Genomic DNA, 25000 nt, shown 5'->3' on the forward strand with positions numbered 1-25000 from the left:
ACACACACACACATTCAAAGACAAATTATGTGAGACCCTAATGTTGAGATCTAACATTAACGCCGAGATTTAACCCTAAATGCACTAATCAGACGTGACACAACGTCCTAGTCCTAATCATACTAGTCTGTGGAGTGGAGATTCTCACACATGGGGTCGCTTGAAATCACCACAGGGTCCCAGAAAATGTATAGCCGATATATTGATAGATTTGTAATTTACTGCCTACTTGGTTTGAATTATATGATCATTTCTGTACGCCTCCGTGCAGGTATGACGACGGTGCTCACCATGTCCACCATCATCACAGGAGTGTCCTCCTCAATGCCCCAGGTATCTGTGTGTGTGTGTGTGTCTGTGTGTGTGTGTGTGTGTGTGTATGCGTGCGTGCGTGCGTGCGTACATGCGTGTGTGTGTGCGTGCGTGTGTATGTGAGATGTATGTCATGCATAAATTAAAGTTTTGCCATTTTTCTCAGCAGTACCATCACCTCTGGCATTTGACTGTTTAATAATAATAATAATAATAATAATAATAATAATAATAATAATAATAATAATAATAATAATAAAAGCTAATAGTGTGAAAGAAACAAAAAAATTTGAATTTGGCATTCGTTCAACAACATCTAGTGTTTAAAGACCAGCTCCCCATTTAAATAAAAAATTTAAATCAACATTTAATTAAACTATGGAGTTTCGAATCAAACCAACAGTGAACGGTAGCGCACTTTGAGGAAATTATGCTTTCGTTTAAACGCTCAGTTTTATTACTCAGTAACAGGAGTTTTCATTTTTCCTGTGAATCACTCAAACGTCTGGCCAAAATGTCCCATACAGACTGAAATACTGCCAAAAAATGGTAACATGATTGTAGTTGAAAATCTTATCTGGGCTCTGGAAACTGTGCGGGGGAGGCCTCAATTGACTTCTTAATCTCCCTGTCCCCTTATCGTCTGACATATTGAATTATATTAAGCCCCTAAGTATCTTAATACAAATTACATCTTGTATTTTTTTCCGCCCACTCTGGCCAAATACATTACGAAATACACAAAAGGAATTACAGCCATTTCAAGTACATGCATTTGAAATCTGACCATGTTTGGTCTACAAAGTTTGGAAAAACCACAGTTTACACATCATCCCTAAGGGAGAGAACGAGATAGATCTATGTTTCCAAAACTCCCGCCTTGGTCTCGTGTATTTTTTCAGTGCAAATCTCGATTCAGCCCTGCAATTTGATGGTTTTGACACACACCACTGTCCACCTGGACCGGGTGTGTATGTAAGTCTGCGCATGCGCATGTGTGTGCATCCTCACACTTCACAGGTACGTCATCGTGTTTTGCTGCGTGCACGTTCACAGGTGTCGTACGTGAAAGCGGTGGACATCTACCTGTGGACCAGCTTCCTGTTTGTCTTCCTGTCTGTCATTGAGTACGCTGCCGTCAACTACTGCACCACCTTGGAGGAGATGAGGAAGATGAAGAGGGGGAAGGTGAGCGCAAAGGTCAATGGCATTGAAACTGGTGAATGCCAGCTACAAATTCCATTGCTCAAGTAAAATGCAGGTTTTCATAAAAAAAAAAAAAAAAAAAAAAAAAAAAAACACCTACAAAAAAAAAGAAACTGGGGTATTTATTAGATTAGATTTATTTGTTAGAATCAGTAGATTTAGGAGATCACCCGCTAAAAAAACACCGGAATCTCTGCACAAACACTCCCCTCTAGTGGTCAAATAGAGAAATTACAACCTAGGACACATTTTAAGCAAGACCAAAACCAATATGATTTCAAGAACTGTAGAGAACATTCAGCACATTTCAGCCTTTTAAAGGAACGGACAATTTCTCCCTTTCTCCAGCTTCCGTCAACCTTTAACGCCAGCCAGGCCATGGCCTTCGACGGCTGCTTCCACGACAACGACATCGAACTGACCCCGTTCCCGCGCGGCGTTCCCAGCTTGAACTCCGGCGCCCTGGGGACTCCGCCCCTCCATATCCCCGATGCCCTGCCCACGGAGGGGACGCGCCTCCGCCGCCAGCGGTCCGTGCGCGAGAACGTGGACCTGCTGTTGAGCAACAGCTACATGATTGACTCGTACTCGCGCCTGGCCTTCCCGTTCTCCTACCTGCTCTTCAACACCATCTACTGGAGCCTGTACTCCTGAGAGGGCCCGACCGGCGGCAAGTGTGGCCTTGGCCGGCGGGAGGGTGCCACCGGACCATGGAGCGAAATATGTCCCCTGGGAAAAATGTTGAAAGAATGTCATTTCTGAATGAGAGGTGATTACATTAGAGGCCCTTGATGTACAATATGGTATTATTTTCGAATTGAATTGCAGTGGGATGTATTTACTGGCGATTTCGGGCTGGTTCGGCATACGGAAGGACTTGTGATTTGGCGTCCGTCATGAAGGGATGCGTGTTTTCAGATTGTAGTTTTGGTTCCACAGCCTGGGCGGCTACAGTTCATGCTGGAACCGGAAGGGTGTCTTAATCACTTTAAGGGATATAGTGATATGCACTCTGTGTGGGACGCCATTGCCCACATTATGGTAAAGATATACAACAAGACCACGTGTGTGAAGCAGACATCCTCCCCGTGTGTTGATGCCACATGTACGGCCTCTTTATGGGCTGTTGGACTGGAATTGTAACTTGTTACTTGGGTTAAATCATAATGTGTAATTTCTCTCAAAACAGACCATCTCTGTGAACCATGCAGATCCACAATACATACAGTATATGGGGAATAGGGTGTCTCACAATAACATATAGAGAAGCCCCACAGCCACCAACCATATTAAGACACTGCAGCCTGTACCAATTCCTTATTTTTACATTCCATGAATTTTGATTGCTATACTCTCAGAAATCATGTTTAGATATTTTTATGCTCAGTACGACTGTAGGAATAAAGTAACTTCAAGTAGCTCCTGTGATAGCATGGTGCTCTGAACTGTATATTTGGCAATTTATATACCATGTGTGTTCCAGAAAGAGTCCCACTCTTATATACTTCTACTCCGTTTAAGCTCAAGATTCAAGAGGTTAATTTGTCATATACATATACATACTTTAATACATATATGCAGTGAAATGTAATGCAAGCACCCGGTGATTACACACAATATGTCCTAGACAGAACACAGTAGCTCCTAAGAAAAGTTATTTCTACTGACTGATTCCTAAAACGTAATACAGTAAGTCGAATACTAATACTAATAAAAATGTATAGAATAAAATAAAATAAAATAAAATGGAATAGATAGAGAGAATAGGCTTACGTATATGGGATAGGCAATTATGTATATACAGATATGTGCATTAAAGTGGCATGTGAATGAAGTGAGGTGGTGTTTGTGAAATAATACAGCACAGTATACAACAGTACGGCGCAGCAATACGGTAACACCGAACAACCCAGAACAGTGACGCAGTATGCGGTACAGTATGCTACATACAGTACAGAAGGTAGTGGAGCCTATGTGTGTGAAACAGGCTTTACGCCTGTTTCTGTTTTCCTTGCTGCAGCTGCTTCTGACGCAAGGTCATTTGAGAATGTGCGATTCAGACACGTGACCTTGATGAACGCGTGTAGGTCTATCATAAGAGCAAACGCGCAACATTTTTTGCTTAGATTATATCAATAACACTTGTTAAAAAGTTGTGTTTGTAAAAAAAACAACAACATCAACAAAAAAAAACCTCCTCAGTTTAGTATCTCGAGAAATCAGAAGTGGAAAGTATTGAAGTTTTGTGTACTTTTGACTTTTTACTCTAACACATTCCAGTGCAAATATATAAATATATATTGTAGGTACTTTTTACTATACTGCATTTCTGACACAGCCGCGTTAGTTTAGTTTAAAGACATATATTTTATTTACATTCACATATATTAAAAACATTTCCTAAAGTTTTTTTTTTTTTTAATATACATTAGGTACATTCTAAGCAAGTCATTTTACTGAAGTAGAAATGCCAATGTGGTACTTTTACTTTTACGACAGTCATTTTGTGTCAGAGTATTTGTACTCTGAGTACTGTGTAAGACGGTTGCATGACTTACTTTTCGTTGTAAGTCACGGGGGGGGGGGGGGGGCATTGTGTGAATTGTTTTATTCTCTTTTTTGATGTAAACTTTTTTTATTTTTTTTTTTTTGGTTTAATTCTCAAAACCCTTCCCCTGGGCGTTGCGTTGTGTTGTGGAGTCCTGCCTCCGGGGGGGGGATTCACCACCTCACGGAGCCCTTTTTCTTGGGTACCGTGTCTGACTTGTTCGGGGGGGGGGGGGGGGGGCGGCGAAAACACTGCCGCGGCCACGCGGCGCGTTTGCGCGCACGCATGCGCCGACACGCTCGCCCGCCGCGGGATCAACAGGCTGCGGCGCCTCCCACTCGGAGCGGAGGAGGGATCCGCAGGTGAGTGTCCGTGGGAGACGCGACGCGGACGATTCGACGTTCGAACACGTGCGGTCGTCAGTCGTCGCGCAAACCCGAGTCCTTCAGCGCGAGGGGGCCCCCCCCCGCAACCGGTCGATAACTTGCGTTGCTTGTCGAAAGAGAAGCAACAACAACAACAACAACAACAAATACAAATAAACACGGGAAAAACCTGCAGAGGTTCGGCTTTTCCCCACTTTAACCGCGCTCGGCCGCTGCAACGTTAAGGTAATAAATAAACAAACAAACAAACAAACAAACAAACAAACAAATGAATAAATAAAAATAATGATGATGATGATGATGATGATAAAAATTATAATATGGCGTTGGCTTCCGTGTTTAGGGCCAATTTGAACAAGGAGGAAAAAAAAAAAAAAAAAAGCTTTGTTGCTTTTTGTTTGTAATCGCTGTGGAAACACGTTGCGCCACCAGCGACGACGCGTTTCCACCTTTTACAAACATTATTGTTGAGAATTCCCACTGGCTGGACTTCAAATGTAATCATTTACTCATCTACCCCTAAGTAAATAACAGTAATAATATTCCACCTCTTAGTTAAAGTAGTTTGAAATGGGGGTTCGAGTATAGATTATAGAGTATAACTTCATGTTATTATATGTACAGTGTTTTTATTTTTTGCCTTTTTGGACTGTGATTTTGGTTATCCTGGGTGTATTGGAGCTCCAAGACCAACCTGAAACCCGAAAGTAAGTTATGCATTCCTGTAATTGTTGTCGAAGGATTGCTTTCATTTTCTTTCATTTATTTAACTTTTATATTCCGTTAATCTCTCTTAATAGTTTTATTTGTTCCTTTAAATGATTATATATATATTTTTCTTTTGATTAATCTATTTGTTACCGCCTCCATGTTTTCTTTTGCTGTTGGGCGAGGAGCAGCTTGACTGGAGAAGAGTTTAAAAACAGCTTTAAGCTGGTATTGTGGAATTGCTAGAACGGATTGTTTATTGTGAAGTCCAGACCGTGACCACATCCACTGCCACATTAACAATCATGACTTTGTTGGTAGATTTCACCCTGTTGTGCTGGCTTTGTCTATGACTTTGCAGATTGCTTATTCATTTTGGAAGTTAGTTATAATAATACATATAATAATAATAATAATAATAATAATAATAATAATAATAATAATATAGGGAATTAACAGAAAAAATCTGTTTGAGAGGACTCTCATTCAACATGAACCCCGACACTGACCCGCTCTAATACCTCCTCCAGGGGCGCAGCACTTTGACCTCACCACAATTAAACATGGAGCCTTAACCCAGTCAAAACGAACAAGTCCACACGTTCATATATCTGGAGCGTTCAGCCCCCTGCCGGTAGCCATGATATTTCCATCATGGCAGCTTGCACTGTGACTCTTTTCCCCTCTTCTCCAGTCCCTCGCCCTCTCTGCCCATCTCCCTGGAGATTACCGACAGTGCCAGCACCCTGCCGAGGAGCCCACGAGCGTGGATGCCATGACGTCTGACCAGAAGCCGCTTGGTCCATCTGACCTGCAGCCTCCACCGGGGAAGCAGGAGGCTGGATGCTGGGACCAGGTACCGTCTCATTCACCGCCGCTTTCTGCCATTCTCTCTTTCTTTTTCCTTTTTTTGTTTTTTTTTGTTTTTTTTTGTTTTTTTTCTCCGTGAATTAATGCAGGCTGTAAATTCAATCTCTGAGACCGGGGGGTGGTTGAAGGAATTTAAATGAGAGGATTTTCGTTTCGTTTGACAACATCAGCACGGCGCCATCACTGATAGAGTCCCCCTGCTGGAGCGGTAGTCTCGACTCACCCCACGCATTGCAAATGTTCAAAACAAACACACAGATGCACACGCAGACTCTGCATACTTTAACCTTTTCGACCCCATGGTTTGCTTTGTGCATCAGTGTCTCTGTACTTAGCGCATAGACTCACACTTGTGGCATGCCTTATGCTCTCCATGCTGCCAGCCTTAGTGGGGGAAGGGCCGAGTGACAGAGGGAGAGACAAATGGTGGTGGTGGGGGGGGGGGGTGTGCTGTGGCGGGTTTAGCCCAACTAATGTCAGTGAAAGGAAAAGGTGTAGGGGAAGAGCTGCAGAGCCATGCTGGGATGAAATGAAATGGGAGGGGAAAGAAGGAGTGTCCAGCGAAGTTGGAGGCGGAGTGAAGGCTGCAACATCAGGGCTTTGGATTGGTGGCTGAATGGCCATGTGCTGACCCCTTTCAAACTGTAGCCTAACTAGGCCACACACACACACACACACACACACACACACACACACACACACACGCACCCCGAGTGGTCTGGAGTCCTCTATTGAGTGGCAGGGCCATGTGAGTTCCTTCCCATGTGCTATTCTGAGCAGGGGAGGGGGAACAGGGCCGAGTAGTGGAGAGGAGGGGGAAAATTAGCGGGGAGCAGGCAGCCTTTTCTCTTTCTCCGATCAACCGAGCGAGCGAGTGAGAGGAGCGGACGGTTCTTCATTCTCGCGTCGAGGACTCTGAGTGTGCGGCCATTGCGCTCGGTTTTGTGTTTTGTGTGTGATCCAGGGCCAGAGGAGAATGGGCTGTTGCTTTAGCAAGGAGCTGGTCCCCGGCCTGCAGAGCGAGAGGACCAGCCTGTTGCAGCCTTCACCCCCCGACGGGCTGTCGGCTGTCAGAGAGCAGGACAGGCAGAATGCCTTGGCAGTGGCTCAGCACGTGTGCTTAGCAGCTGAACAGACCCGTGTGCCGGAGAGACTGAGCAAACAGAATCCAGTAGAAAAGACGGGCAGGCACCCGGAGCTGGTGGTCGCCAGTACAGGGTGGACAGGCCAGCCTGCCGTGGGAGTGGAGAGCACCACATGGAGCAGCGGTGATCTCAGTTCAGCGAGCAAGCACGTGGAGGAGCGGGCTATGATTATCACATCTTCCATGGATGTACACACGCACAAGGATAAGGATCCGGGCTACGAGGCCGTAGCCGAGGTGGATAGGGCTCCCGATATAGAAGGACCCACGCACACTCCCATGAAACAGAAGATCATGGAGAACGCCGTGCTGAGGGCATCCTGGTTCAACCAGCTCCCAGAGGACCACACAAAGGATGAGCTGGCAAGTTGGGCAACACCTTCAGTCAGGACAGCCCGCCCTGATGTGAGAGCAAGAGCGGAGTCAGAAGGTCAGGGCCCCTCGGTCGATGTACTCCGGGAAAAGCAGCCGCATTCCCTCAGAGCCAAGCACAAAGCACAGGAAGAGGAGGAAACTGGCGTTGTCAGGGCAACGCTGGGCCAGGGTTTTGGAGCGAGGACTCAGAGCTTCTACAGCATCTGTTCGATTGATGTGGATGACCTCGACCATGACACTGTTCAAGATCACAACCAATCTCAAACAGCTGGACCTGAGGCCGATGAGCCATTGTGCGCAGCTGAAGCCTACTCAGCTGACCTGTCCGGCATAACGGGGAATTCAGAGCCCAGCCAAAAACATGTGTCAGAAATTACAGCCTCTGACCGATTACACACCACGGAATGTAAAATAAGCGACTCACACTCTGGGGTACCAGCCTTTAATCAGCCACTTCCTGTAGAACTGTCCACCACTATCTGCTCTCAGATCATTTTTGATAATTCACTCTCAGCAGAGCATGCAGTTTCACCTCTGACTGTTGTTTCTCCACAGCTGGGAGTGCCACTGCCTGACCTGCTGCCTGCATCCAAGAACTCTCTGAGCAGTGAGGATCCTGATGGGTCCTCCCAGGACAAAGTCATCACGCCTGGAGATTCCGTGAGCCAGACCTTGTTGACTGGCCCGAAGGACCTTGCCGGGTCCACCCCCGACATATTGGAGCTGATGACGTCGCACAGGGGCGAAAGGTTGTGTGCGGAGGAGAGTGAGTGTGTGAAAGCTGAGATGGGGAGTGTCCCGGACGAGATAATATTAACAGAGGAGTGTGCGTGGGTGGGCAGTGTGTCTAAGGGGAGCGACTGCTTGGCGGAGCAGAGTACAGCAGCTGCAGTGAAATCCTTGAGTGTTGCTAAAGAAACACCGGACGGCCACCAGGAAGTAAACCAGAGCGCCAATTCTCTGCCTCCAAGCTGTATCCCGGTGGAGTGCGGTCTGATTAAATCTGAATGTACAGTAGAGCAGCACATCGACTGTCCCCGGAATGTCACTGAAAGTGCTAATGTGTCCTTGATCAGCTTTACTGAGGCCTCCAAACTGCACATTGAGCCCAGTGTCACGCACGGAAGCACGGCTGACTCTCCTGAAGAGGAGAAATCTCTTCCAAACATTCAGGCCGTTTCTGTGAGTGTCTGTGGAGTGACTGGCGACGCCGAGGACCATGGAGATCACAGCAGTCTCAGCAGCGCTGCGGAAACAACCTTCACAGAGGTGTCCTCGGTTTCTACCGTCTCCTTCATGTCGTCCCTTCCCATCGAACCGACTGCCTGCTTCCAGTACGCAGACCTGACACCTCAATTTGACACGCTCCAAAATTGGCATGAGCGACGACATGATTCGACCATATCTGATAAACTGGGTGTGAACTCAAGCCATCCCTTAGCAGATGTGAGCTGTATCAGTTACCCCAGCAGAGAGGAAATTGAAGCCTCAATCTCTGGATTTGATAAAGTTCCCTTGTGTGTCCCAGTGAATGAAGTTGAGGGAAAGTCCAGTGAAACTAGCAGAGGCCAAGCGGTCTTTGATTTCGATGAAACCGCAGACGGAGTAGAAACTTTCATCATTCACACTGAAAGTGCAGTTGATGAACAAGACCTCGAAAACTGTAAGTGTGAAAGTAGCCCTGATGCTCTAACCTGCAGGCCTGACACAGGCCATGTTCTCTCCCACATAAACGCAGAGATAACCTCCTCTGGTGAAAATGGAGAAAGCATTGTTTTGCTGGAAGACTGCAAAGACTTTAAAGAGAGTTGCCTTCCGCAAAGTCCAGAGAACATTGAAACCGATGTTAATTTCAATTCTATTCACACCTCTGTCACAAAGCTGTGTAGCACTGAATGTGAGGTCACGCCCTGCTGCTCCATCTCTCCCTCTTCTTCTTCCACTTGGTCAGATGAGGAAGGGCGTGGCAGTAGTTTGCTTATGGGGAAAACAGATGAACCTACTGAGAGGGGAAGCAGCCTGATTGAGAAGGCTGTGGATGAATCAAATCATTCACTCGACAGCCCACGAGATGTGGAAGAGGAAGCAATACCCATCGAGTGTCAACTTCCTTACTTTGGGCATACAAAGGAGAAGCACCCCCAAACTCCAAAACAAGGTGCTGACAGCTCAGATTGCATCCATCGCCTGCTGGAAGCTGTGGCAGGAGAACAGTGTAATGATGTTCCCCCAGAGGCCAGCGGGGAGATGGGGGAGCGCCCGTTGGTGGAGACTGGCCCTGTGTTTGACAAGACCAACTTCTTGGATATTCCTGCTGATCCCAGTGCTTCTGTGCTGGCGGAGAGCACAGAGTTCTGTATCGCAGAGATGAACGGCACCTCCAGCCTGTGTGGGACCTACACCACCAGACCTGTTAGGGTCTTGGATGGCCATGACAACCAAGCACCAGCTTTCCCGTCCTGCCAGGAGGACGGTGCCATGGTGAAGGTGGACCCAGCTCAGATCGACGCTTACGCCTCTACACCGTCCTACGAAATCCACTTCCTGGGTCAGGAGCCCCCAGGGGCCATCGGGGTCAGCGAGGAGGCCGATGGTGAAGGAGGCATGATGAGGGAGATGGTCTCTGAGCTGCTGGGGGAAGACGCAGACTCATCTTTCCCACGCCTCTTCCCCGACCCCTGGATCAAGCTGGGCCTTGAGGACAGCGACGGGGGATGGGCCCAGGGCGTGCAAGAAGCAGACCCCGGCCAGTTTGACAGTAAGGGGGGAAGCAGCACAGAGCAGATCCCTGCAACTGTGTCCGAGCTGCAGCCCTCCATGGCCCTCCTGGGGGCGTACCCCTACAGCATGCTGATGCCCCACGGATCCTGCGTATGGGATTGGTACACCGATTACACAGAGTCTGTAAGTTCCTGCAAGCACACAACACAAAGTGTTTTTCTGTTGCTGGTGGAACAGGTTAGGCAATTTAAGTAACTATTGAATGACTGCTTCCTAGCAGTCACATTATTTTTCCTTGTTTTTTTTTAATTTAATTCTTATTCACGACCTAACTTCTTTAAAGCACTTGTTTTGTTTCAGTTATATTTCAGGGTTTTCTCCTTCATACCTACCTACCGAGACCTACTGAACCGATACGTTTACTTGTTCGATCATTTCAGAAATCCTCCACACTTCCCGGCCTCAACCCCAATGCTGAGGTTTGGACGAACCACAGTTTTGACCACGCCTACCCCCAGGACCAACAGGCATGGCAGGATGCCACCGACAATCTAGCCAGTCATAAAGGTAAGATGTAGATCCTATTGGTCTGTGTAGCAGAATCGAATAAATTCTACTTCATATTTTTTATGAGCCACACAGGAAATTAATCAATGAGTGTTATCTTGTATTAAATATGTGCACAGGGTTCTGGTGGTCTAGTGAGTTTGTCCTGGGGTTTGGTTCATAGGGATTGAAGCAGCTTATCCTCTTGAGAACATGGGCCTGGCTGAGGTGGACCCCAGCATCCTGGAGTACCAGAAGTTGGCCTTGGAGGTACCGCTGGTTAACGGGGAGCCCCAGAGGCCGCCGGTCACAGGTAGTTGGACAATCCTGCACTATGTGACTTTGCCAAAGAGCGCCTGTTGCAATGAGAGGTAATTGCACATAGGATTTCCCCATTTGTTTATTGGAACAGGTGCTATAGATGCATTCTGGAAGAGAATTTGGATGCCTAACATGGGGCGGAAACCTATCTAGAAAATGTGTTACAGCCAGCTACAGTCACATTCTATGCTGTGGATTTCGTAGATGGAAAGTAGATGGAAAGGGATGTCTTAATCAGATGGGAAATCCACAGGAATGAGCTGTTTATCGGAAAAATAAGTACCCTTTGTTTAAAAAGTTCTAACACAGGTGAGGATCTCTTCTTCCACTGTGAGATCCACCAGAAAATATATATTCCTTTGCTTTCAGAGGAAGTCAAGGAGCATCTGAAGCACCTGCTGGAAGCCTGCCTGACCCGGTTGGTTTTTTTTTTAAATTGCACCCCACTCGTCCTCATCATATAGAATTGTGAGAAATGTTGACGTGACTCACATGGTTTGCGTGCTCACAATAACCTATACGTTTTAGTCTTGGGTGTTATAGCACACTGTTATTCACACACTTGGTTATGTCAGAGGGGAAAAATGTTTCTTTCGACTTAAAGCCTAAAGATTACTCGCTAGTCCATCGACGGGTTTTTGTGCCTTTGATAACCATACGATTATCCTCTGAAAATTGCCCTCGCCCTGCATCGGCTCGTGTCTGAGAATGGAGAATTATTCTCATGGGCCGCTGTGTCTGCTGTCTACAGGGAGAATCTTGCCAGTGACCTGTACCTGGTCTCGCAGATGGACAGTGACCAGTACCTCGCCATTACCACTCTGGCCAACCTCGACCACATCAAGAAGCTCACCACAGACCTGGGGGTCATCTCGGACATCCTCAAATGTTAGTATTTAGTTTGCGTCCATACGGTAGTTCCAGTAACGCGCCTCCCACACCTTAAAGCGACCTCCCTGTGAAAATGAGCTGTTTTCGTACTGTCAGCCTTGCCACAGGTCCAGGTGGCCCCATGTGGACAGAAGGTTCGACCCAGTCAGAGTCGATGTGTCGTCATCCTCCGTGAGATCCCCGACACCACATCCCCCGAGGTCAGAGCGCCTCCACCCCCTCTTGGAGCAATTGATTCCCGATGTGCTCCAGTTTTCGAGTCGTGAAGTTTATTTGCCAAGCCCAAAAGGCTTTACGGGCTCACATTAACAGCTAAATGGGACAACCCGCCCCCGCTAAGTCCTTTTGACCCTTAAAAAACTAAATAGAAATTAAACATAAGCAAATACAAACCTTGAGTTTGGGCTTGAATGAGGGAGGAGTTTATTTAAATTAGATGCCACTTTAATGACGTGTGGAAATTGAATTGACTGCACAAGTAAAAAGATAATTATTTCTACCTAGAAATGATAAAAATGTGTTTTTAATATTTTAGGGTTGTGCACTGGGTGCCTAATGGAGAACAGGTCCTATAAAGAACTTGAGTGTTATCTGTAAATATCTATTTTTAATAGAATATTCAAATGAAACGATGAGCACAGTGAAGGAGAGAAGAAAAACAAGGCTTCAGTTTTTGGAGTGAGGCTGTTTACAGGGCCGACCCGTTTGCATTTGTTCGCCTGTGACATCGTCGTGATGCTCGTCTTTTTCTCCCGATAATGTCACAGGAGATAAAGGCTCTCTTTAATGCCGAGAACCTGCCCAAGTTCCTGAGCTGCGAGTTTGTGAGGAACGACAACTGGTTCATCACCTTTCAGTCGGAGGCGGACGCCCAGCAGGTAAACGGCGCGGACATCTGCCGGGAAGCCGTCTGTCCTATCAGCCATGTTGTGGTCCTGTGGTCACTGATCCCTCTGTGAATCAGTGGGCTGCTTTTCTTTTCCTCAATTAATGGTGCAGAATTTTTTTTACTCAAATGTCAAGAAAAGTTGCCGTTGTATAGAGGAAGGAAACAGTGTGAGGAATTTAGATAGCAATTCATATTTTATCACACATAGTATGTGCATTGCTGTGTAAGATTTGTGGCTCAGTTGCGTGATACTAAAATGATCAGTCAAGCAATGACGTGGTCAGTAATCCCTCGATTTCCATTATGCTCAGGCCTACAAGTACCTGCGAGAGGAGGTGAAGGTGTTCAGAGGGAAGCCCATCATGGTGAGAATAAAGGCCAAAACGATGGCGGTCACCTCCTACGCTCCCAAAAATGGATACACGCCCCACCAAGTGGACCCCAGCAACAACCAGCCAGCCTACAGCTCCTTCTACAACCTGCCGCAGCAGCACAGCGTTGCTCCACCCATGTACGATGCGCCAAATCAGGCCTGGGCGTCGGCGATGTCGGGGTACCACAACGCTGCCGTGGTGAGTCCTGTGGGGAAGGGGAAGGAGCGGGTGGTTACATACAGCTCACTGTTTCCTTTTTAAGTTTCTGATTTCAATAATTTAATCGGCCATTATTCTTGTCAGCAGATGGCACCGTTGATCAACGATTTCTTGAATGGCTTTCCGGCCTCCCCCGCCTTCAAACATCACAACCCACACAGACAGAGGTACCGAGATGCTCTTGTCAACTAGCTTATCTACTTCATTAGTCCTCATTCTGTTCAGCTAATGTGGCTTTCAGTTTATTCCAGACACCTAACAACACCGCTGTAACTCTGCCGTACTACACCTAAGTACTACATCCAATGATCCATTGTAACTGTGTTTTGGGAGATCCTGTCTTGGCTCATTTGTACTACCTTCCTCCGTCCAGCAAAGGCTACTGGCGGCGGCCTCCCGGGGACCAGAGCCACCCGCGGGACTCCTCAGAGCGAGGACCAATGGGACGCGGCGTGGCTTCCCCCAGGCCGGGCCGCCAGGGGTCAAGGGGCAACATGCGGCGTGAGGGCAGGGGGAGGGCAGGGAGGAAGCAAGACTCCCCCAACGCCGACAGAGGAAGGTAGTGACACCCAATCTAGCCATTGCCCCAGAGTTTGCTGTGTAGGCCTTTAAACCCTGCAACAGTATAAAATGTTAATTTGGGAATTTCTATGGTTTTTGAATTAGGGCTGAATGATTTGGGAAAATAATCGAATTGCGAATAATTAGACCAATATTGCGATTTAGTATGCAATTTTTTTTAAGTTCTTTATCTTCTGTATTATTCACTAATACAAGCAATAAATCATTCTCAAGTATGACCAACACAACATTGGGTACAGTCAACATCTAAACTGCTCTTTCCTGAAGGCCAGGCCTACATGTTATGATGAAATGAGATGACCTGATGCATGAATTGAGATTAATAACATATCTTTATTTAACTATTGAATTGTAAAAAGAAAAACCAAAAGCAACCAGACGCATTATTCTGGAAGAGCGTCTGTCCGGACTCTACAGATGTTCCAAGCTCTGCCAGCAGCACACGCACCATGGCCCCGGCGAGAGCACCGGGTGTCACCGGGGGGCAGCGTGGAGGCTTTAAAGAATCGCTATGGGGTGTCACGGAGAAAATGTCCCCATTACGCATGGTTTCGTTCCATACCGGTTGTGTCGCTGGCACGTGCATCGTCGGTACCATCGGAGAGGCAGACAGGTGTGCAAAATGTGCCCCTATCTCTCCCTCTCCACGCCTCCCCCTCCCCCCGGGATGGCACGCTAGGCGGCCGCCTATCTCGCCTGTAGGAAGAGCCGGCCCTGGACAGTGCTATTGGTTAGATTGTGTAATATTAAAAAGAAAAACACTTTTTTTTTATCGCAGACTTTACAATTACAGTTTTTTTTTTTAAATTGCGGTGTCGGTTGGAATTCGATTAATCATTCAGCCCTCGTTTGAATGGTTAGGGACACAAAACGAAATCGGAACCCTTTTACGCCAGTGTAGTGAGAGGGACTTGGAAAAGCTGCAAAAGTTGCCATCTAGAAATACTTTCTAGTTTGGCAGGAACCCCAGATATGTTGAATCATGATGGAATGCTACTTATTTGTGTTGCATAGAAATAAATAGCTTGCCCGTCCTTTCCAAGTAGTGCCTCATAATCCTGCAACACGTTTTAACCTTGCGCCCAACTTTACAAATAAGGTAAATAAAAACTTAAACAGGTGCATTACTAAATACTAGGTATCCATTTAGATTCCTTGTGTTGTTTTCTGGGGTGGCTCCCTATTTAAGATGAGATTAACTTCATTGATCTTGCGTGAGGGCAAAATAGGGTCAGAGGTTTGTTGTGCAGAGACAAGGTGTTCTGGTGATTGCAAAAAGGTTTCAAGCTGGGTGTTAATAAATAAAGCTTGAATTTTAAATGAAGATGAGGATCACAAGATGGTCAAGAACTGTTCAAAGTATTTTCACGGCTTTGTGCTTTAATGTATGTCATGAAAAGCTTTATTTGACTTCATTGGTTCAATCAGTTCTGCATAGGAAAGCAACACCAATTTACCTGTTGGCGAAAAGATTTGTCTCATCTACCAGCCACACAAGGAACGGGGCGTCGTTTAGTGGTCATGTTAAGTTCTTAAAAACCTTCTCGGCCAAAGAAAATGTTTAAATTTGATATTAACACGCCACCGTGGTTTATGGGCATTTATTTTCCTCTTGTGTCTTTGAAGGCAGCCCTTTGACCAGAGGAGGAGAGAGCAGCGGAAGACGAGGGAAAAGCAAACTGGATACGGTCAAGTAGGTAGCCAGGCTGGATGCTGGTGGTCCACGAACCCCTGGTGTTTATTTTAAGAGGGAAAAGTAGGAGATCCATGAGAGGGGGAGCGCATGGGCTTTAAATTCCAAGCACTTCACTGCTTGACTCTCCATAGAAAGCAGCTTATGTGTTCTTCGATTTCCGTGTGTGTGTGTGTGTGTGTGTGTGTGTGTGTGTGTGTGTGTGTGTGTGTGTGTGTGTGTGTGTGTGTGTGTGTGTGTGTGTGTGTGTGTGTGTGTGTGTGTGTGTGTGTGTGTGTGGCAGGGGACAATTTATTCTCCTGTTCGTCGGCCTTCTTTTCCGAGTCTCGAGCTGGGACCCACCAGCTTCCCTCCACTTCCACTGGCAAACGCTGCCCTGGCAACAGTGCCTGTAGCCAATGGCAACGCGGTAACCACAAATCGCTCTGTTTGACAGAGAGACTTAAGCTTATTTACTCAATGAGATTTGTCCAGGAAGACGTGCATTCCGGAATGTCTCGGTTTGGGCTACGGCACGCGTTGTTGATGGTTCACGTGCTCCTCATCTAAACTCAGGGTCCACTCACAGCGGGAAGTCCCTGTCGGGCAGCACCGGCAGCTGCAAACTCACAAGACCCTCCGCCGATCCCAGTGCCTCCACCAAAGACCTCCCTCAGCGTCCCGACAGAGGCTCCCCAGCCGTGAGTCTCCTGATACCGACTCTTCACCAGGGGTTGAATTGGGATCTGTTAAAGTGGGGGGGGGTACAGTGCAGTGAACTACATAGTCGTACAGTGGAGGCTCTGCAACATGTGGATTACCTCGAGCCTTACCTAGAAGGACACAGGAATGGTTTGGGTGGTATTTTGTTGTTTTAATTGTAAAAAAAATAAAATTATCTGTATCTATCTAATGGAACTTTTGTTTTGAAAATGAGGTTTGCAGCTTTTAACTTTTAAAACTGTCTATAACAGGGAGCCATTAAATGCTGATTGTTGGTCAAAGAGTTCTTGGACTTTGAAAAATATATAGTGTAACTTGTAGACTGTCCCTAACATGCCAACAGTCATTTCAAGCAACAAAAAAAAGGCGGAAAAAAAATGTAAATAATCAGCTATAAATACTTTCGCCACGATAAGAGAATATTATTAAGTAAATGTAATGTTTACTTGTTGACAGTAGACGTTTCGGGGTTCAGCTCCGCCTAACGATGGTTAACCCAGCCCAATTCAACCCCTAATCGTCTCTCACCCACCTGCTGGTTTTGAGTTATCACCTTCTTTATCTGTTGTCCAACTCTATTCTTACTACACATCTTCACGGATTATTTGCTCCTGTGCGGATAATGATTCGCACAGGAGCACAGGATAATGATGAAATAGGAGAGCCCAGTCGGGCCCTAAATCTAAAAAAAAACAACCCACCCTGAGCACTGTGGACTGTGTTTCTGCTGCTGAAATGTGCAATTTATGTACCTCAGCTGTGTAGCAGTGCATGTGCTTCTCTGAGGAGCGGCGGACGGGAAGTAATTCATCAACCATTCTCAGGTTACATAGAAGCGAGGGCGTGTCACCCCACCCTTCGTGGTCCATCCATACATAATTTCTCCATCCGAAATGATTACATATTCAGCCGGCTTTTGGAGCTCTTGTACTTAGTAGCATGCTAAATCATTTTGACTGGGGTGCGGCACACGGAGGAAGAAGTGTTTGGTTGGATGATGGAGCACCTCTCGCTGCTATATAAAGAGTGAAGGATGAGGATGAATACTGTGTAATTGTGTTCCTGACACGGCTGGCTGGAAGAATCCATGTTTTTTACAAAGTGCAACCAAAGCGACGTGAATCTGTGACGTGTGGTTGGAACACAGAAGTAAACACGGGCACGGTCCAGAGACTGCCGATTTTTACATGGTGGTTATCTTTCTCACTTGCCCTCTGTGCCACTGACTTTACAGGGGGAAGACGGAGATTTTGGAGCTTCCCAATGATGCCACACCGTTCTCTCCTCAGTCCAGTTCAGCACTGCCGCCCCAGGAAAGCGGACAAATGACGGTGTTCTTTTTAAATTTATTTTTATTAACAGTGTAGTTATCATTTTCACCACTTTGCATCCCAAAAATAACACGATTGATTGAATAGTTCAATACTGGAATTTTTCTTCGAGTTTCTGTCTCTTGCATTTGCCCTTGTTGTTGAGATCTAATTTCACTTTGTCTATTGATCAATACGTTTTACGGTGTACATCGATTACAAAACGCCGTATTTGAGGCCAAGTGTACGAGAACAAAACAGAAGTACACTGCCTGACAAGTAAAGGTGTGACTCTGACCCAGCCCTATGCTCTCATTGACCAGGAGTCCAAGAAGCCGAGCTACGCTGAGATCTGCCAGAGAGCACGGGCCAATCAGATGCCATGCTCCGACCACACTTCCTCCGGGGCGGAGTCGACATAGGCCTATCCGCCCCCGGGTGCCCGACCCGGCCCGAACTCGGGTGAACCAAGGATGAACAAACAAAAAAGGCGAAGAAAAATGCCTCCACGCATGCCTCAAATGCCACATCCACTTAGACCCTCATCCCATTCTAGCTGTGTCTGGCTCAGGGAAGACAAGGTTGTGTGATGACAGCCATGGTCAGGGTTTAAGTGGATTTGGGAGGTGTCGGGGTACTGCTGTAGTAGGTGTTTAAAGCAGGTGTTGCCAAAGACATCAAGACCCTGACGAGGTTGAATGGCTGTCCTCTATCTACTGTTTTTATTTCCAGGTTTGCTGTTGCAGTGTTTCATTAAGAGTTAGGTTGCTTGGTTTTGTCCACCCCCCCCCCCCCCCCCCCCCCCCCCCCCCCCACCTTGGCTTGAGTTCTGTACAGACTGTTCCACCGCAATTCAACGAGAGAGTTCTCGAGGGTTTATTCTTTTTTTCCTTAAGCACTCGTTATTCTTCAGTCCCTGGCCCTGAGATCCACTGCAGCCACATAGGCGGTGTTGCCTAGTAACACCGGGCCCACTTCGATGGCCCTGCCGGTTCATCTACATTTACACGGGTCTTCCAGGTGCTGGTCTTGACCCCACAGAGCAGACCTGAGCGGTTTTAATACTCTCGCAGTTTGCATTGATGCACCTCAGTGTCAAATGTCTGCACTAGATCATGTGGCCAGGTATTGGACTGAACTTCAAATGAAATCAAAGTGCCCACTCCCTAGACAAAAAAAAAATAACAAAAATGTACATCACCTATTTTCTGCATGGCGCTTTTTTAAAATGTAATTTAATTTTAGACTTTTATTTATTTGCTTGTTTTTCTTTCACACACACACACATACACATACACATATATATATATATACACATACACACACCTTTAATTGAGTTTCTGGACAAGGAAGAAGAGTTAAAAAAGCGCTGTCTACTAATTTGGGGAGTGGAGTAGGCGGGTTCTGGAAGGGGGGGTATTGTGCTGCACTTAAGTACTTGAGAAGATGTGTTTGACTTTGGTTCCCTGGGAGGAATTTTGAGTTCATTATTCATTTTTGTGGTTAAAAGTGAGAGATTGAGTTTTTATATAAGAATGTCATTCAAAATAGAGGGCAGGCACAGTTGAGCCAAAGGTTTTTTTTTTTTTTGTTTGTTTGTTTTTTTGGGGTTTCTTTTGTCATTGTACAGATGTAAATAATTCGGAAAAATAAAATAAAAGTGCCTTTGAGTTGAACATTTTGTGCTTTGGTGAACTTTGTTATTTGTGGAGTCAAGTATAGAAACAAACCTACAGTATATAAACACATTTTTATGTGAAGGTTAAAAAAAAATGCTGCTGCTGTTGATATCTGATCCATGTGTCCTGTGGTTCAGGAATAAGTAGTAAAGTAGTAAAGCAAACGGATTTGTGGATTAAAGTCATTCCTTGGTTATTGTGCTTTCCTCCATCCAGCAGATGGCGTTTGGATCCGTCCATATTCTTGATTCCATCGATGTCATGTATGTGAATGACCACTGTTGATTGCGCAGACACTCAGGTGACTTTTAAGCAAAGGTTTGGCCTTTCCAAGTCGGTCATTGAATTTCGGCCAAATTCTGCTGCAGTTTGCAAGGCACCAAACTAGCCCACATGTGCGTGTCCACTCTCAATGTCTACTCTGATTTGAATTCAAAACAGTTGGAAATAAGCATGATTATTTACTGATTTGGAGCCAAATTGGAAAAAAAACAAAAAACATTTTTTGAAAGGAGATGCACTGTTTGTTTGTTTTTGTTTTGTTTGTTTTATAGTTAGTGAGTTAAAAACAGTGATATATATATTTTTTTTTAATAAATTGGAGCAAATTCTTATTTGCTCGCCGCTCCGGGCTCTTCGATCGAGCCGTGTTGGCTCTTTCCTTGAATTCCAAAGCAGCACGGCAACGCACCGCACAGACCACCTTGGACGACAAAGGCCTGGTGGAGGGTTTCATATAGGTATATTTATTTATTTTGTTTACGTTTTACATAGCTTGTTTGAATTTATAGTCACAAAATATATTTCAATCATATTGCAAATTAAAATAGCTTCTATATGAAAAAAAAACATGTGTGCGTGTGTGTGTGCGTGTGTGTGTGTGTGTGTACACACACACACACAGACACACACACACACACACTTTTGCTGCGAACCCCTTGCAGTTTCATCAAGGACCCCCGTGGGAGCCACGGACCCCGGTGTGGTAGGATTGTAGGTGTGGTTCTAAGCCGCCTTCTCCCCCCTCCGCTCTAAAGCGCCCCCAGTCGGTCCCAGCTGGAACTCCATCCACCACCGCCGCCGCCGCCGCCGCCTCCGTGCGTCACGTGACATCAGCAGCAGCCGAGAGCCGCAAAACAGCGCTCGAGCCTCAGCCATCAGCACCGAGCAGCAGCAGCAGCAGCGTCGCCGCAGCGACAGCCCCGGAGCCGCACCGACCCCACCGACCGAGCGACCCCCGGCCATGGCGGGCCCCCGTTAAACGGACACCCCGAGTCACTTTCTTTGTTCGCCTCGACAGCCCCGGTAGACGCGGCTCCGCCGAGGAGGGGCCGCCGAGGAGCTCTCCGTTTGGCGCGGAGGAGGAGGAGGAGGAGAAGGAGGTGAGGCAGCGGCATCGAACCGGGAGCCGTTCGGAGCTGTTTTTCCAACGGTCGAGACGAATGGCGGACCGTGAGGCGTCGCCTATACCGCTGGAGGTGCGAGCCCGCCTGGCGGAGCTGGAGCTGGAGCTGTCAGAGGGTAAGAACAACAACCGAAAATCCCCCCCCCCCCCCAAAAAAAAAAAATCAAAACCCCATCCCCGTTATCTCATCACCGTCCACCTCCATCTCCATTCTCGCCCACTAACGGAATCTAACGGCTGGTCCCGCGTCCCCCCGCTCCCCTCCCTGTCCTGCGGAGCGACCCCCCTCCCTCCCTCCCTCCCCGCCCGCCCCTCCCGCCCCTCCCGCCCCTCCCATCCAGATGTTTGTCATCCAGGGACCGGCCCCGCGAGCCCGCTCGCGGGAGAGGACGCGGGGAGTGCGGGCGCCCGTTGCGGGTCTTCGGCCGCTTCTCTCTTTGTCTGAGCGGCGGCGCCCGGTGCCGCCTGTTCGGGTCCGAAAAAAAAATCCCTAATTTGACCTTGAGATGTCGGTTCATCATGAAGGGCTTTTTTTTTTTTTCTTCTCTCGTCCGCGGGGGGTCACACGGACGCTCGGACCGACCGGGGGTTTAATTATAGCGTTGCATTGCGATGCAATGCTGCGTGACGGCGGAGAGAGCGCTCTCCTCCTCCTCCTCCTCCCTGGGCTTGGTGTGTCCGTGATCACGGCGTGTTTTCGCCTGCAGACCACGATGCATTTTGGGACCCCCCCCCCCCCCCCCCCCCACCCTCCTTTCTCTTAACTCCAGGTCACTGGAGTGTGCATCGTTCAAAATATAAGCCTACTCAGTCACATGTAATTGCCCGCAGTTATTTGAAAATAGAGGGGGCATTTTGATTCAAGTGATCTCAGTTTGCGAGGGCATTTCTGCATTATATAATGGAGATGGCATATTTTATTCATACAGGCTTGCAGGGCCTACTATGGGGGAAGAGCCTTGATAAAATTGTATGTGTTGGCCGTAAATCCACTATGAAATAATTTGTGTGTGTGTATGAGAGAGAGAAAGCAACTGTTTCAGGACTCTGTCTCACCTTATCCAACCTAGTTCCATCTGATAAACCATATTTAATGTCTTACTGCAGTGACACACAGATGCACACACAGGAATAAGAAGCACCTCTTCATGCAGAGAGAAGCATTGTGACGCCACATGTAGGCCTGGATGATGAGCTTGACATCTCCTGCACCGGAGACCTGATGTCTGCTGTAGCCCCATGAAGGCGTTGTGACATCATGCATAGTCCTAGAGGAAGTTTATGACATAATACTGTATGTCGTACATATCATGTGTTGCACAAGAGAAGCTTTTGGACATACTGTCGACATACTATTGGCCCCTTGTAGGCCCCCGTGTCATCACATGTAGACATCCGTGACATCAAATGTAGATCTCTGCTGCATCCCATGTAGACCTCCGTGGCATCGCATGTAGACCTCCATGGCATCACATGTAGAACTCTGCGACAACACATGTAGACCTCAGCGACACCACACGCAAACCTCCGCCACATCACATGTAGGCCTCTGTGACATCACATGTAGACCTGCACAGGGAAACATTACTAACAGGCTTCTGTCTCATGGTATGGCTGGAGGATACTTCAATATAATTATTCTGTTCATTGTCTATTCATTGTCAGCGATTACTGAAATCAATGGTGATGAAAAAAAAAATATATGCCTGATATGAGATCTCAAATATCTGAGGTAGTTTAATTTGAAAATGTGTCTTTTGGTCTGATATCATATCATTAACATTACAAGCAAGTTCATTTTCAGTTGGATCCTCTACCTTGGGATTTTGGGATATATTCTGATATATCACGATACCATGTAAAATTCCCTGTGGTTATCATGATAATAAATTCTTCCATATCGCCCAGTCCTGTAGACCACATGTATGAAGGCCCGTTGAAGCTCTATCACAGTGAGTGTTAATCAGAGCAGAACCCGCTGGCAGCAGATGTTGGTCATGACCGAAATGGGGAGACAGAAAGCGTTCTGGAAACGTTGTAGTGTGTCACTCACCTGCTCCTCAAACAACATGAAACATTCAGCAAAGCTTCAAAAGATTTTGGTCATGTAGTGTTTTGTGTGTGTGTGTGTGTGTGTGTGTGTGTGTGTGTGTGTGTGTGTGTGTGTGTGTGTGTGTGTGTGTTTGAAAGACTCGTTGGCAAATTATGAAATGGAATAGCCGGGCATGGCTCCCTGCAGTGTGACATGTGTCAGTTTGTCTCTCTGTGTGTTTAGCGTTATAGTGTAATAATGGGTGACAATGAGTGTGTGTGTGTGTGTGTGTGTGTGTGTGTGTGTGTGTGTGTGTGTGTGTGTGTGTGTGTGTGTGTGTGTGTGTGTGTGTGTGTGTGTGTGTGTGTGTGTGTGTGTGTGTGCGTGCATGTGTGTGAGTGTGTGTTATCAAGCATGTGTCCATCATATGATCCATCAAGATAAGTCCATCACCGAAGGCGTGGGTGAGTGGCCTAAGAAAAGAGCAAGTATGCATTTCTCTAACCCTCACTTAGACAGGTTTTTAAGTCCGCGTGGGGAAGGGTTCAAGGACATTCCTGTCCTTCCTTTCCAAAGCTGCTATTACAGCAGCTATGATATATTTATAGTTGTATTATTCACACAACAGCTCCTTCTGAAATGCAGAGCTACGAACCTCTCAGGGCATCACTTTCCTTCAAGTGCAATTTATATTGTAGCGCAGGAGTTTGGAATGAAGCTCTTATCTTTTCTGTCTTTTAAGGGTAATCTTGTTCTTTCTGCTTATTAGATAAGCTCAGCCGTCAGCGGGAGTCTGAAAGGTGATCCTCCGCATTCCCTCTGCTTTGTCTCATCTGAACTATCTCGCGTTCTCCTCATCACCATGCCTCTCAAGATGCCGGGGCGCCGGATCGAGGCGGGGAGCCAAGTGTTCTGAGCTGCAAGCGAGTAAGGGTGACCATGAAGAGATGCGGCGTTTGTCAGGGTTACATTGCCTGTCGCCGGTATTGAACCGGCGCTGTGCTGATAGGCTGATACTACACTGGGCTGCGCTCCATCCACGAGCCAACATCGCTGAGCAGCGTTGTCTAAACATTGTGTATGGTAATTAATGCTTATCATCGATTCCACAAAGTCTGTGACCGTAACCAGCTGTCCTTTGTTTTACCTACTCCTGCTCGCCAAAGAATTCTGAGATGTTATCCATGTCTAAGATACTGTGCCTATATGAGCTGTAGGCCATCGTAAGTAATACAACAATCCATACAGTAGGTTTGATCTACACTGCTAATGCCGGTGTCGGGTACCGGATCCAATTCTGTGCTCATGTAACTCACACTCGTGGAACATTGTCCCGATGCCTAAAAGTGATAGCAACCGAATGTGACGTAGTGGCCTTGATTTAACGTTTAATGTTTTATTTTTGGAACTCAAGGATGGCTCGGTGTTAATTATGATTAAGCTTAAACAGAGCAGTGAATAAATCAATTCCTGAAAACCGTGGTGGGTGGGGGGCAGCGTCTCGCTATTGTTAACAATTCCGTATCAGTTTTCTGCATTGGTCAATACCCAAGAATGAGTCCTGAGTCGGTTCAAAATAATGATATTAGTGCGTCCCTAATTCCATCCGTCACTGGATGTAATTCAGCAGTCACAGAAATATGAAATCAGCTTATGGAGGGTACGGAACGTCATTTTGGGTTCTATGTGCGTGCATCCCACTGTGTATATGCGGCCATGTCAAATTAAGACATTTTATTTATCCAGCTGATGTGTGAGTATCACTACCCTTCCTTTTCCTTGGGCTAACAGTGCTGCTTCTTCAGTCTACAGAAAAGTTTCATTATCAGGTCATCTCGTCCACAACCAAGTCAAACTATTTCATTTTTCCCAAATAAATTGGGGAAGTGTGCCAGCAAGGGTACGCCAGTGGTTTGAACTGCAGATGGAGTTGCTTCTATAGTACTTCTCAATACATTTAAGTCCTTGTGAAAAGCAATTACTACTTAACTAAATAAATGAATAAGAAGAAAGATTTTGAGGGTCGGCCTTTAATGAAGCAGAACATCTCGCCCCACATGCAGATTGTTTTAAAGCCATTTCAGGTA

The 25000-nt window shown here is 46.6% G+C and overlaps 3 protein-coding genes across 6 annotated transcripts in view; all 3 read left to right on the plus strand.

The window, feature by feature from the left end:
• Window positions 1–2172, plus strand: part of LOC307244949 (gamma-aminobutyric acid receptor subunit rho-3) — a gene marked incomplete at both ends in the record, with an annotated part of 5685 nt that extends 3513 nt beyond the window's left edge. The window contains 3 exons of the mRNA XM_080020356.1: window positions 272–333; window positions 1369–1500; window positions 1867–2172. Coding sequence (XP_079876482.1) covers window positions 272–333; window positions 1369–1500; window positions 1867–2172 — 500 coding nt within the window. The remainder of the gene's footprint in view (window positions 1–271; window positions 334–1368; window positions 1501–1866) is intronic.
• A 4733-nt stretch (window positions 2173–6905) lies between these two features.
• Window positions 6906–19473, plus strand: LOC307245146 (uncharacterized protein). Of its 2 annotated transcripts, none has more exons than XM_080020576.1 (16): window positions 6906–7981; window positions 8105–10453; window positions 10711–10837; window positions 11001–11129; window positions 11507–11555; window positions 11889–12025; window positions 12125–12228; window positions 12796–12906; window positions 13229–13489; window positions 13595–13677; window positions 13884–14069; window positions 15719–15785; window positions 16069–16194; window positions 16341–16465; window positions 17722–17818; window positions 18121–19473. In XM_080020576.1, the coding sequence occupies exons 1-16, from the start codon at window positions 7007–7009 to the stop codon at window positions 18217–18219; spliced, it is 5025 nt and encodes a 1674-aa protein (XP_079876702.1). In that variant the 5' UTR covers window positions 6906–7006; the 3' UTR covers window positions 18220–19473. The 2 variants fall into 2 exon arrangements, with proteins under 2 accessions (XP_079876702.1, XP_079876703.1); XM_080020577.1 differs by having other exon boundaries at window positions 13598–13677.
• Window positions 19474–20879: 1406 nt separating this feature from the next.
• LOC307244609 (disco-interacting protein 2 homolog C-like) overlaps window positions 20880–25000 on the plus strand; it is a gene marked incomplete at its 3' end in the record, with an annotated part of 40007 nt that continues 35886 nt past the window's right edge. For all 3 annotated transcript variants that reach the window (XM_080019849.1, XM_080019850.1, XM_080019851.1), the window contains exon 1: window positions 20880–20997. In XM_080019849.1, the coding sequence (XP_079875975.1) occupies window positions 20919–20997 (79 nt within the window). In that variant the 5' untranslated portion in view covers window positions 20880–20918. The remainder of the gene's footprint in view (window positions 20998–25000) is intronic.

This window comes from Zeus faber (assembly GCF_960531495.2).
Source record: "Zeus faber genome assembly, chromosome: 19".
NCBI classification, from domain to species: Eukaryota; Metazoa; Chordata; class Actinopteri; order Zeiformes; family Zeidae; genus Zeus; species Zeus faber.

Excerpts from the sequence above, each read along its gene's own strand:
- LOC307245146 (XM_080020576.1), top strand. The coding sequence starts at position 7,007 with ATGGGCTGTTGCTTTAGCAAGGAGCTGGTCCCCGGCCTGCAGAGCGAG. Across the intron at positions 16,195-16,340 it reads CTGTAGCCAATGGCAACGCG|GGTCCACTCACAGCGGGAAG; the intron begins GTAACCACAAAT and ends ATCTAAACTCAG. Across the intron at positions 17,819-18,120 it reads AGGAAAGCGGACAAATGACG|GAGTCCAAGAAGCCGAGCTA; the intron begins GTGTTCTTTTTA and ends CTCATTGACCAG.